At 44.9% G+C, this 14163-nt stretch overlaps 1 protein-coding gene across 1 annotated transcript; it reads right to left on the bottom strand.

The window, feature by feature from the left end:
* Nucleotides 1–654: 654 nt before the first annotated feature.
* HDDC2 (HD domain containing 2) lies at nucleotides 655–12485 on the bottom strand. The gene is made up of 5 exons (XM_023754194.1): nucleotides 12364–12485; nucleotides 11170–11272; nucleotides 7178–7246; nucleotides 3457–3595; nucleotides 655–1039 (listed from the first exon to the last, which is right to left on the bottom strand). The coding sequence occupies exons 1-5, from the start codon at nucleotides 12420–12422 to the stop codon at nucleotides 924–926; spliced, it is 486 nt and encodes a 161-aa protein (XP_023609962.1). The 5' UTR covers nucleotides 12423–12485; the 3' UTR covers nucleotides 655–923.
* Nucleotides 12486–14163: the final 1678 nt, after the last annotated feature.

Genomic DNA, 14163 nt, shown 5'->3' on the forward strand with positions numbered 1-14163 from the left:
CCTATAATCGAAGTCTGCACATCTGTAAATCAGACAAGAAACAATACACCGAGGAAGACAAGTAGCATGTGGAATTGCATACCCCAATTTATTCTCCAAGTGACAAACAGAACTGGGGGAAGGGTCAGAACCTGTTAGCAGGTTTACAAATCCATGGTCAGAGGCCTAAAGCAGGTCACGGTGGAATTAAACATCTGGTTCCGGCCCTGACTGGTTTGGCTCAGTGGATAGAGCATCAGCCTGCGGACTGAAAGGTCCCAGGTTTGATTCCAGTTAAGGGCATGTACCTTGGTTGTGGGCACATCCCCAGTGGGAAGTGTGCAGGAGGCAGCTGATCAATGTTTCTCTCTCATCGATGTTTCTAACTCTCTATCCCTCTCCCTTCCTCTCTGTAAAAAATCAATAAAATATATTAAAAAATAAAAAATAAACATCTGGTTCCGGAGAGTGATCACCTGAATAAAGCAGCATTTCACCTGAGCAGAGAAGGCATTATAATACATTCTTTTTCCTAGATCCTTATCACTAAGTCGGTTGAAAAACCTGTTCTTAAAAGCAATCATAATTAAATGTCCTATCGTTCAATGAATCTGGCCCTCGGGAACATAGGATATAAATTCAGTAGATTTAAAACCTCCAATAAATATTCCAAAGTTTAGGGTTTTAAAATGTATTTATTTAGTTCATAAAAAGACACCTCCCCCCCACACCCCGTCAAGTCTTCATCCATGCATTTTCACGGCCACATCCTGTTCCGAGGCTTCTTTTATGGCCCAAATTGTATCATGTTTCTTGCTGGAGTCCAGGCAGTTGAAAATAAACAGACTCACATCTGGGGAAATTAACAGACCAACAGTGGCAAACACAATACATTCAATGGGAAAATAAAACATTGGTTACAGGACTGCAACTACATAGAGAACTCAGGAGTGCGCCTCGCCGGCGGTGGCAGCAGCAGCAGCAGCAGCAGCAATGTTAGCGTTTCTTTCTGCCTCGAGTTCAGAAACCAGCTGGACTATCTCTGGGTGATGGAATTTTCCTGCAAGGCAAGAAGACGGAGAAAGATGAGAGAATACACCGGTCTCTCCAGCTTGAGCCCAGGCTTTGTCAGGGGCTTGGCTCCATGTTTTACTCCAATGCAGAACACAATTCCAGATCCTTCCTTCTGGTTTGGAGCAGGGCCGAAGGGACCACCTGGAGCTTATTCTCCGTCACCCCAGATGTCACCGCTCTTAAGGATGAGAATCAGGCAAAAACTGTCGACTAGACAGGAGCTAGGAGGCACGTCACCAGGCAGCCTCTGAATGAGGAGCCACAGGGAAACTCAGGAGGAGCTCAGTGCAGTGAAGTTCACTCTCTGCTCAGTTATGGGCATGTCACCCTCTTTCCAGGCTCACGTTTCTTCCTCAGTAAAATAGGGAGGGTAAGCTAGGTGACCTTCCAGTTCCCACATTTTTATTTCACTAGTATTTTCGTATTTCATTTTTTGTTTTTCATTGAGAATGTGTCAATGGAAGATAATGTTAAAATGCAAAGCACCACATAAACATGACTTACTTATATTTTAGTGACATTATTGGTAAATATGCTATCCTAGAACCCAATCATTGCTTAAAACACAGCTGGCACGCCCTAGCCCGTTTGGCTCAGTGGATAGAGCGTCGGCCTGCAGGCTAAAGGGTCCCAGGTTCAATTCTGGCCAAGGGCACATGCCCAGGTTGTGGGCTCGATCCCCCGCAGTGGGGGACGCGCAGGAGGCAGCCAATCAATGATTCTCTCTCATCATTGATGTTTCTATCTCTATCTCTCTCCCTTCCTCTCTGAAATCAATAACAATATATTTTAAAAAAAACAACAACACACAGCTGGCAACCCTTTTCCGTAAAGAGACAGATATTAAATATTTTAGGCTTTGTGAACTTACATGACTATCTTGCAAATTACTCAACTCTGCTGTTGTAGCACAAAAGCAGTATAAACAATACATAAAGAATGAGTGTGGTTGTTTCAATAAAACGTTACACAAACAAGTACAGTGGGCCAATCTGGCCCATGGGCCACAGTTTGCTGACCCCCGGTTTACAACATTATTCTATTTAACTGAAGTCAAACATTTTTGAGCATCGCCTACATCATATGAGACAAAGCTGGCGTTAGCCCTCACACACCTGCTAGGGTGGGTGAGCAAGTGTGGGTTTGGGAAGAGACCCCAGCAGGAGCATCATTAGGAGACTGCAGGTCAGGCAGTGAGCACCATGGTGAGCTCTGGACCAGTGCAGATCAGCAGAAAGAAGGGAACACTTAACCCTGACGGAGGTTTAGGGAAGGAAACCAGAGAGGCGAGTGGCCTTAGGCCGCTCAAAAGTGTCAGGATTTTATTTTTGAGGAAGAGGAAAGCCACAGTTATAAAAGCAAACCCTCAGGATGAATGGCGAGCCTAGCCGGCTCAGTTAGGCGGTCATAACAACGGCCCGATACAGAAATAATGAGGGCCAGGCCAGCGCAGACCTAGTGGGCTGGAAGAGAGAAGGAAAATCCAATCAACTTCATTTCAGTGCAATCCTATTTCGGACGTAGTCTGCGATCTGGGAGCCTCATCTCCTTGGTGGGGCCACAGGAGGGTCCTGCGAGGTCCCAGAAAGGCTCTTCCGAACTACTCTCAGGTGGGGGCTGGCTGAGCCTGAAGCGCTCCCGGGGGGAGGTGGAGTGTTACTCCAGGGAGAGACAGGAACTCCGGCCGTCACACTAGCCATCACTAATCCAGGAAACTTGGCTCCCCACTCTGGAAACTGGTTCAAAAGGAAGATGGCTGAGGGTTCCTGCCAGGTATTATTCTAAGCACTTCACATGAACTAACCCACTGTATCCTCAAACAACCCTGAAAAGTAACTTCTGTCATTATCTGTACTTTCACAAGAAGGAAACTAAGGCCCAGAGCTAGGTGAAGGAATTTACTGGAGGTCACAGATTTTATGGGCAGAATCAGGATTCAAACCCAAGCAGTTTGACCGCAGGCCTGTGCTATGAGGACACCGGTATGGTGACTTCAGCCATTTGGGGCTTTCTTGTGTTACATCTCTATTCCTACCTCCACCTCCACATGACCTTATACCCATGAAGCACTTAGAGATCATAATGCACTTTCACATGCATCATCTCTCCTGAATCTCAAAACCGACCTATGACCTCGGTAGGGCAAGTATGATGATGCCCATTTCTCAGAGAGGAGACGGCGAGGTCAGGAGACTGCCCAGGGGCATGCAGCTCGGACTCCAGGGGGCAATGCTCTCCCGCCCCAGGCCAGCTCTCCCGGTGATCCCACCACTTTCCCTTGAGATGCTCCACACAGAAAGGTCAGAAGAGGGTCACAACAGTGGATTCACTGGCTTAGTGTCACTTATGGCACTAGGAGGAAGCCAAACGGCGACGATGCTTATTGGAAATAGCACTGCGTACCTGCTGTGGAGTCATAGAAGTCCTGCAGTCTCCCAGGTTTGTTCTCCAGGTCTTCATATTCAGATGCCTGAAGAATCATCTCACATTGGTCCAGCTGCTTCACAAATTTGGCCTCCGCGCTAGATTGGGTCTCATACTCCTAAGAAAGGGACAATTAGAGCAGCATGATTAGGGCTCACGACAGGGTAATCCAGGAAAATTCTGATTCTAGTACCTGAAAGCAGTCACAGCTACTAGTAAAAGCACGTTCTGAACTGGCCACATCTCCACCTTATACAAAGCCTTCAGAGTTGCGTCCCCTGTAATTTCACAGCCAGCATCACCACTCCACGCCAGAAGGGTGAGCTTACACTGCCATGTGTTCCATCCACCAGATGCAAGCCTTGGAAGTCCCATTTGTTCATATTGACACTCTAAGCATTTTTCTTCCTGTTAAGTACCTTGTCTCCATTTCAACCTCATTATTCTTTAATCCAGAGGTCGCTAACCTTTTGGACCTCACGGACCACCAGTGGTCTGCGGGCCAACAGTTGGTGACCAATGTTTTAATCCACCTGAGTGGTATAGGTCTTTTTTAACTTCAAGCTAATATTTCATCTCATGCTTCTCAAATTATTTCTCTCCATTTAATGTTGGGTTTCCTTTTCCTTCAAGGAAATTTCTAGCTTTCTCATTTAATTTTGGTTAGCACTTTATACTTGGAACATCGGACCTTGCTTTCTTTTAAAAAAACATACTTATTGATTTCAGAGACAAAGTGAGAGGGAGAGATAGAAACATCAATGATGAGAATCATCGATCGGTTGCCTCCTGCACGCCCCCTACTGGGGATCGAGCCCGCAACCTGGGCATGTGCCCTGACGGAGAATGAAACCGTGACCTCCTGGTTCATAGGTTGATGCGCAACCACTGAGCCAGGCTGGCCAGGCTGTCCTTGCTTTCTAAATAGGGAGGACTTCAGTCTGTCCCGGTTATGACTCGCTCCAGTCAGGATCTGTGAATTCTTCATGGCGTGTGTGGCAGGGAGGTGGTGAAGGAAGTGGACACGGAGTATTTTACCTTTCCTCCTCCCAATGGTCCCTCCCTCCTCAGTGCACCCCTGAAACAGGCTACAGGAGGTCTGTTTCTTAGCATGACACATGCCACACAAACACAAGTCCCAATTAATACTACATAGAATCATTCTATTAACACCACAGTGCTCCCACTGACTTCCCTGCCAAGTTCTCATTTGTAATTCCACCCCAGATGTGTTCCATAATGAACCTGTCATGCTTGCTTGGCAAGATAATGTGATGGGAATCACTGATGGTTTCTTAGTTTTTGTTAAATGCCTTATTCTTTTAAGACAGCTATTTGAATTTTCATAGAGCTTAAAATTGTACAGAGAAATAATTTTAATATAAAACCAATATATTTTTGTTTTATTTCAAAGGCACTTAGAAATAGTTACACTTAATTTAAATGTTTGTTTACAGTTATATATTTATACTTAATAAATTTAAGTTCATTACTTAATAAAAATAAATTGAGTACTCGAAGCACAGCAGTCCAGGATTTTTCTCAGTTGAAAGTGGGAAAAAAGATTACAAAACCATTAGGAAATAACATATTTTATAACAAATTGTGAGGAAAATACATATTTATTTTCAAAATGTACATCACTGGGTTTTCTCTCAAAAAATAATGGTACTGGCATTGTTCGATTTCACTTTCCAACCAGGGATATTTCTCCAAAGCAAAATGCAGGCTGTGGGGTAGGCTCCTTTCTGTGATACTTTGAGAAAGAAAATGTTTTCTCTTGACTTGCTAAAATTTGATTTCACATTTTATGGTAAAAGATAAATTATAATCAAGGATGTTTAACTGCTTTAAACAGATGTGACTCTGGGCTGACAGCTATTTATAGTGTGAATAGCTGCAGAAATCAATTAACTGTCATTTCCTATTAGTACTATTTTAAGTTCCCGGGGTACAGAATGACTATATTTTCTTAATCCAAAATCAGAACATATGGGATGGAAACAGAAGAAAAATAGAGCTTACTATGTATCAGGCAATATTCTAAATGCTTTATACTTATCAATTTGATTGCCATATGATCCTATAAGATAGGTGTACTATTATTATTGCCATTTTATTGATGAGGAAATTAAGGAACAAAGAGGTTCAATAGGTTGTCCAAGATCACATAGCTACTAAACAGAGGGGCCAGTGTTTGAACATAGAAATCTGATATTGAAGTCCATGTACTGATAATATTGGACATGAATTATAAAAATGCTTAAGTTATTATGAGTTTGTATACCGGCTTGAATAATATTCCCCCAAAATGCGTGCCTTTCTGGAATCTATGCCTATTTGGAAATAGGGTCTTTGCAGATATAATTAAATGTTGGATTAGGATGGACCCTAATGCAATGACTGGTGTCCTTCTCAGAAGAGGGGACTTCCGGTGGATACTCATACAGACACAGGGAGAACACCACCTGACTGTGGAGGCAGAGATTGGAGCAGTGTGTCTACAGGGTAAGGGGTGCCAAAGCCAGCGGAGGCTTCACCAGAAGCAAGGGAGAGGCAAGGAAGGAGCCTCCCTGGAGCTGATATGAAGCCCACATACACACTCACCCTCTTTGCTAACAAACCAATAAACACGGATTCTTAACGTGTATTCTCAGTCTGTACCTCTGGGCCCCTGTGACCACCCTACTGAGCTGGAGCAGCTCTTCATTCGCAGGGTTGTGCTGACTGGGTAAGGAGAGTTTAAGAGCCTGGAGTAATATTTTCTAGAAATAAATTTCTATAATTCTGTCTGAAAAATGTGTTGCTATTTATTCATATGGTCTTCATTTTTCTCCTCTGGCCCTTATTAAAAAACAAAAAACACCCAACACACACACACACACACACACACACACACACACACACACACAAAACACCTAAAAAACGAGTTCCCCATCCCTTTCATAGCACGTAAAGATGAACTTCATGTCAAAAAGTAGACAAGCTCACATCTCTTCTCCACATCAGTCATCAATATCCCACAGCATCTCCAATAAAGAAATTTAACCACTGCCGTCTTTGTAGGTGTTGGTTGGCCTGGCAGCAACAATTCTAAAGGAGGCTTGTCACATCCCAGGCCGGCCACTGTCCCTGTCCTGAGATCTTCTCTAACAAGCGTAACTAAATCAACCAATGACTTTTACAAGATCATACAACTGTTACTGGTTTGGGGATTATGGGATCATTTAACGCTCGGTGTTTTACAGTTTCCCAAATCCAAAGTCTTGCTAAGTGACTGTTGTAGCACCTTCATTTGTAAACTACTATTGTAGTTAAGTAAATTTGGCAGGTAGCTTTCTTTAGCCAGTTGTTGATGGCTAACTAAGAAAATAACAGATACTGCCACCATATTTACAATAATTAGGAGTCACAAGAGTAGGAATTTTTGTAAAAGGTTTTCAAATCCTGAGGTCTTTCCTCCTTAAGAGATAATACAAGGAATTGGTTTCATAAACTCAGCAGCCATTTTTTTTAATGTATGAAATGCAACACAACTCCACTCCATTATTCCCTGACTCAAAGTGTTCCAAAAGTTCGCTTGCAAGTACATACTTCGGAAGAAGGGACTATTCTGGCTAAAGAAACCCTGTTGGGCCTCGTAACCAATACCACCCGCGCCAGGCTCCCAGGCACCACGCAACCCACCATATGCACTTACTTCCCAGAGTTCATAGAGCTCCTTTCCGAGATCCTTTGAGAGAAGCTGGGTTAGCCGCTTCATAGCTTCCTGAAACATCAAACCATTATTTTAATCATGTTCACATTTCAACTCCTCTATAAAGCCAAGTACTGGTCTCAAACTCTCACACATAGCCTCAAAGGGGCAGCAGAATACTGGACAATATTTACAGCTTACAACGAGGGCAGTTGTGTCCATTTAAGGTTATGACCCAGCACTAAATGCAGTTACTGATGTGTGATCTGACCAAAGTGGAACAGAATGGAGCCTCAGCCTCATGCTAGACACTGTATTTCTATAAATGCAGCCTAGGACTGAACTGGCTTTTTGGAGATCACATCCAATTACTGACTCATTAATGAACTACCTATAGACTGAAATCGCCATGCTATTAAAAAACAAAACAGATAAACAATATATTACTCTCTTCCTGAAATTGAGCAATGGTTCTAAACCCATATCATTTGTTACTATACAAGCAGAAGTGCACATCTCGAGGCCTCTTAGGTAGTCGATATTCCTTGTTTGGCAGCCTATGCCACAGAATCATGCCCACCATTTTCAATAACCCTCGGAAACCAACTCCACAAAAGTCCAGGTTACGTGGCTGAAGGCGCCGGCCTTTCCCTTCCTGATGGCGAGCCCTGCCATTCCCACTTCCCACCTATTAGCCTTGTTCACACACAGATTTAGAAATAATTCCCCATCAAGATTCTGCCTCAAGTTCTGAGCTGAATGAAGCTTTCAGCAAACATCTGTGTCAGTTTCGTGACTAGCACGAGAGCATCATTCACCATGCACACTCATTGGTGACGCTGAACAGTGCCGCAGCCGACTACAAACTATCAGTCCAGATGGGGTTTGAAACCAGGTGGCCATTTATTCGCTGTGGAAACCTGAGCAAGTTACTTAAACTCTTTGTCCTTCAGGTTTGTCATCTGTGAATTGAAGTTAGCAATGGTACCTACCTGAAAGGATGGTTGTGTGGTTTAAATAGTTTATATATATAAAGTCTTTATTATCTGGTACATACTAAGCACTGTATAAAAAGTTCACTATATTTCTCATTTCTCCATCTTGTCACGTTCACTCGCATAATACAGTTTGTTTCTTCTCTTTTTTTCTTTTTAATATTTTTATTGGTTTCAGAGAGGGAGAGGGAGAGAGAGAAACATCAATAATGAGAGAGAAATCATTGATTGGCTGCCTCCTGCACGCCCCCTACTGGGGATCAAGCCTGCAACCCGGGCACGCGCCCTTGACTGGAATTGAACACAGGACCCTTCAGCCTGCAGGCCAAAGCTCTATCCACTGAGCCAAATCAGCTAGGGTGGTTCTTCTTTTAACCTCAGTTCTTTAACAACTTTAACCCTTGAAGATACATATATACCGTGGCTCTTCTCCTGTCTCAGTAAGTTTTTGCCTTTACAAAGGAATATAACCTGCCACTGATGTACTCAAGCCTCATGTTCCATCTCCCTAGTTCTTGACGGTGCCCTCCACCAACGTGGGTTATAATATAAAGTATGTTTTGTCCTGGTAGGAAGGGGTCAGACTACAAGTATTGCTTTTGGCCCCTACATTTTCTCTTCTACGCCCTCATCCTCCCTTCCATCCAAATACTTGCTGTCCTTCAAAAACAGTCAGCCTCCAGGCTTATCAAGTACTTTTCCTCCCTCCTCCTTTGGTTTAAAGCCTTCCTGATGCAGTTGGCGAGCCTCTGGGCAAAGGATGCTCCCTGCATCTCATCATGTGCAATCCACCTCGAGCCAAGAAACCCTCACTTAATTATCTTAATGCCTGGTTCCGACATCCACCTCTTATTCATGAGTACCATCTGCATGAAGAATGGCTCATCTCCCAGACCCTTCTCTCTGTTCCCAAATCCTTGCCAGCAGCAGGAAGAGGCAATGGAATATCAGTGTTCTCTAGGCCTTTGGCTTCTTGCCCAAGAACTTGTGGTTCTCTAAGATGCTTCCCTTGTCCCTTCTGATTATGGTATTCACTCTGCTGTGAATCAGAAGGAGTGGGCAGCAGACAGGAGGTTTAATGAGGTTTCCCATAATTGCCAGGATACGGAGTCCAGGAGGACAGCACCACTCCCTCTGATGGTTCAGGTCTACTCTGTGCCCCCCACGGAGGCCAGGACTCAGCTAGTCAGGACAGAAGTAAGTCTCCTCCCATCTCCAGTAGCTGGAGATCCTTCCTATGGACGTGCTTTTTCTCCAGAAGGTTCTGACCTGCTCCCCTATGGAGTAAGCCTCCAAGTCCCTGTGTACCTGCACAGGGACGGCCTGTCTTTTCTCCTTTCTATGTCATTCAAGGTCTTTGGTTACCCTCTGGTATTTCAGTACATGATTTCTTGTCCACAATGTCCAGATGTACCCTTAAAGATATACCCTTGAATAAAACTACCATATATCCTGAAATGAGCTGTATAATCGAGGAGGTTTTCCCCTTCTTTTTCTCTATTTTCCCCTTCTTTTTCTCTATGTTATAAGTCATTTCTCAACATCCTCTGGTTGAGGGCTAATTCCTTTCAGTTTAAATCATTTCTGTCAATCAACCTAGGAATTTTTTTTTTTTAACATGTTAAGCAACATGTCAATCACTGGTGACTGACACTATACTTTCTGTCCGGAAGACAAAACAGGCTAGGCACTTAACGTGTTAAGAATTTTTAATATTATTTTTTAAAATGTATTTTTCAGTCATAGCTGACATACAATATGATATTAGTTTCAGGTGTACAACACAGTGATTAGAGACATCTATACCTTAGAAAGTGATCACCTCACAATGACAGTCTATAAACTATGGAGAAACATTTCCTTAGCTTCCACCCTTTCTATAGGCTGTGGTGATGCTGAGCCTGTATTCTACACCCATATTTTGGCAAGAAGAATATTCCTTACACTATTCCTCTCGTTCCCATAATTTAGAATACGTTGGAATTCCTAAATTGGGATTCTTTATGGCTTTTCTGCCTGTAGAGGCAAAAATGCTATTGGCTAGGTTTGTCGCCCCTCAGCTCTGAGAACAGCTAGCTCAGGCCACCTGCCCGGTTAAACCATCTTGATAAAGGGCTTGTCCACTTAGCAGTTTAGGATTTCTGGCCTACAGTACAAGTAGCTTGCAATGATCCCTGAACTGAGAACCAGCCATTCAGCATTAAAATCCCCCTTGGATGTTGTGGCCTCTACTGTAAATATGTCTTCCTCTTTGGCCCTGGCCTCTGGGTTTATAGCCTGATACTGATTTCCTATTTTATTGATGTTGTTCATTTCTTACTAATACAAATATTTCTTTACTTCTGACCACTAAAGGACTAACTTAAAATACAACGAACAATTATAAAAATGATTATACTTGTAATTTATAGAACTTCTCTCCAAAGAGCTTAACTCGCATGGATAATTCCTTCAAGTTCCAGCTATTTCCACTGTCCCAATGAAAGCCATGCTACCTATGTCCACATACTAATGAGAATGGAAACCAATAGTTTGCTGTCCCTGTGCTAAACAAGGCTGGGAGCAGGCATACTTTCCTGTTCTTGTGTTAAACAAGGTTGAGAGCAACCAGAAACCAACTGGCTCCTACTCCAGGGAAATCCTTGCTTCTGGAAGCTAAAACTATAAACTATCCAATTCAAAGCAAGCACTAATGGCTTATTCTTCAAGAGTGTCTTTAAGATTTTGCCTCATTAGTCCCACCAACCCAAGGCTATTATGCCCTAAACTTTGTGCAGTCTGCAGCCTCAACTAGCTGCCCTTCTTGTGAGATCCATTTAAGCATGCTCAGCCCAGGCTCTACCACTGAAAACACCCTCCCCTGACGATCCCCTGCCCTTCCTGAACACTGAGACCAGCGGAGGTGGCGCATTCCCTTGCTCCAACGGGTCTAAGACTTAGCTGTGCTTCAGCGACAGGCTCTGCTGGTGGTCTCTTGTGGAGTCAACAGCCAACACTGACCTCTTCTCGCCTATGTTTTTCTTCTTTGGGGATGTTATCTGCTGGTGCTATGTCCCCAACGATGCACTCTGCCATATCGTGAACCAGGGCTAGGCGTACACATCTGACCAGGCGAGAAATGGCGGATAATTACACAGAAGCATATTTGCTACAAACTCCTTTTCTATACTGTTTCCAAGTTACATAATATACTTTTCTTTCTCCACCCTCAGAGAGTATTTCAATGCAGTATTTTCTACAGTAACTATATTATGAAAACCTTCAACAGCTTTGAATCAAAACTGCTTGTTAAGCCCAGCCTGTGTAGCTCAGTGGTTGAGGGTCAACCTATGAACCAGAAGGTCACGGTTCGATTCCCGGTCAGGGCCCATGCCCGGGTTGTGGGCTTGATCCCCAGTGTGGGGCATGCAGGAAGCAGCCGATCAATGATTCTCTCTCATCATTTATGTTTCTCTCTCTCTCCCTTCCTCTCTGAAATCAATAAAAATATATACTTAAAAAAAACTGCTTAGTAATATTCAACACAATACATGAGAGTGCAGAGGAAATAGCCTATTTTTTTTTAGAAATGTCTGGTTTTTCAAATATCATTTTAAAAGCTTGATAACATCAATCTGGTCACTGGATTTGAACTCAGACCTGCCCAACTCTATTCGTTTTTCTATGAAGGTCCTCATTTTGCCATCTAACTAGTTTACAGGAGAAATGATTGTTTCTGAATTTTGTATCAGTAAGTAAATGCTATAACCAGATCATCTAGCTTTATAACCTGAAGTTATCAGTCTTTTTTTTTCTTTTAATATTTTAATTGATTTTTAGAGAGAGAGGAAGGGAGAGGTAGAGAGAGAGGGAAACATTGATATGAGAATGAAACATTGATCGGCTGCCTCTTGCATAGGGATTGAACCTGCAACCTCTGGGTTCACAGGACGACGCTAACCAACTGAGCCACACCAGCCAAGGCAGGCTCTTTCACTGGCCAGGAAAAAACCCAGAGTGCAATTAACAATGGAAGCAATCAGCACACACAGTCCACCCCCACCCCCATCCTGAACCTGTATGGGTCGCCTCAAATAATTTCTTCCCCTGTAGAAACGAACCTACAAGAATTTGACACAGGCCTCAGTCATGAAAAGTGGTGCATCATCATAGAGCAGAGACCCTGCCTGCCAGGCGCCAACATTCACAGCTTACCTGTCTTTGTTCAGATGATCATCTTTGGTCACCAGGGCCATAACTGCCATCCTGTACATGTGATCCGATACGCTCTCTGGCCTCTCGACATTTCTGTATACCCAGCCAGTCCGTGGGACTCTCTGGTGAAAATGAATTAGAGGGAGAAGTTTATAAAATAAATATTTTCACTATCTGCTAGGCCAGTGGTTCCCAACCTTATTTGGCCTACCGCCCCCTTTCCAGAAAAAATATTACTTAGCGCCCCCTGGAAATTAATTTTTTTTAAATTTTAATAGCAATTAAACAGAAAGATATACGTATTAATGTTTCTACCTTTTTCGTAAAATATAGTAAAGAAAGGTGTAAATTAGAAACATTAAAGTTTGAAATTATGAAACTATTTATTGAACTCAGAATAGAAAGGTAATACAAAAAAAGTTAAAACAAATGCACCTGTGGCCATCACCGCCCCCTTGGATCGCTGCAGCGCCCACAAGGGGGCGGTAGCGCCCACTTTGGGAATCACTGTGCTAGGCTGTTCAATAGAAATCCAGGGAATAGGGCACAGAAACGGGGTAATGGTTTCAGAACATATTAAAAAAACAAACATAACTAACCAAAATGATCAAGATCTGGAATCAAATAAAGCAGTGAAGTCTGCAGAGAATGAGAAAGAGGTGGGGGGATAATTCCCACGCACACAACACAAAAGTCTAATAATCGAGGCACTGAAAACACCCTCCCCTGACGTTCCCCTTCCCTTCCTGTCACTGAGCTCTACATCTCGGAACCCATACAAGTCCTTTAGACAAAAATAAGCGTGTAAAGTAGCTTATTTTTCATCACGACAAGACTGGGGAAGTTCTGCCTCCCAACAAGGCCATTGGGCAGACACCGATGGAAAACGCTGGTGGAGGCTCTGAACTTGACCAGGGGCAGACTTCCAAACGCCCAAGCAGAGGGGCCAAGGCGTTTCTAAGGGCTCTTCCTTCTATTCGCATCACGATGTGATCTTGTGGGATTAGAAGCCTACATTTCTCAAGAATTGTATAAACTGTAGTAAAAGTGGCAGGAAACAGATAATTTTGGAGAATGAACTTAGAGAAATTTAGCAAAATCTTAACGGAGCGGCGGTGGGGGGGGGGGGGAGAGGGGATGCGGGGGAGAAGGAGATGGGGGGGCGTGGGGGGCTCGAACGTGACGTCACTGCAGCGTGGACCACCGCACCCTCGGGAGAACAGACCACCGCACCCTCGGGAGAACAGAGGCTCGGGGTCCCTCCCACCCGAGTGCCAACCGGGCCCCACCGGTGCGGCCGCGGACAAGGCTGGCATTTCCGAGCGCCGCTGGGGGACCCACAGGCGCACCCACTTCCCATCTGCGGACCGGGGGGTGCTCGGAAGCCACCCCACCCGCCCAGGTGTGGGGCCCCGCGCCCCAAGGGCACCGGGACTCCGGGCGGACGCGGGCCAGGGCGAAGGGGCCGCCCGCACCCCTCCCTCCGAACGCAGGCAGCCGCCCCACCCGGACACTCGGCGCTTTGGACCCCACTCGGCCGGGGTCGGTCGGTCGGTCTGGCAACCCCGACACCCCCGTCCCCGCCGGCTCGCTCCCGCCGCCCTGCCGCCCGCGCGGGCAAAGGCACCCGGAGGCGCTTCCTGCCCGGGCCGCGGGCGCGGGGGCGGGGAAGCCTGGTGCCCCGAGGACGCCCGCCTCTTCCCCGCGCGGCCCGCCCGCTGGGGGCCCCAGCTCCCGGCCCGCTTCACCTTGAACTGCCCCCACCAGCCCGCAGGAACTGCAGCAGATTCCGAGGCGGGG

The sequence above is a fragment of the Myotis lucifugus genome, unplaced genomic scaffold (genome assembly GCF_000147115.1).
Source record: "Myotis lucifugus unplaced genomic scaffold, Myoluc2.0 scaffold_57, whole genome shotgun sequence".
Taxonomy (NCBI): Eukaryota; Metazoa; Chordata; class Mammalia; order Chiroptera; family Vespertilionidae; genus Myotis; species Myotis lucifugus.

Coding starts and splice junctions, on each gene's coding strand:
- HDDC2 (XM_023754194.1), bottom strand. CDS start 12,422: ATGTACAGGATGGCAGTTATGGCCCTGGTGACCAAAGATGATCATCTG. Junction 11,273..12,363: donor GATCATCTGAACAAAGACAG/GTAAGCTGTGAA, acceptor TCGCCTGGTCAG/ATGTGTACGCCTAGCCCTGG. Junction 7,247..11,169: donor AAAAACATAGGCGAGAAGAG/GTCAGTGTTGGC, acceptor TTGATGTTTCAG/GAAGCTATGAAGCGGCTAAC.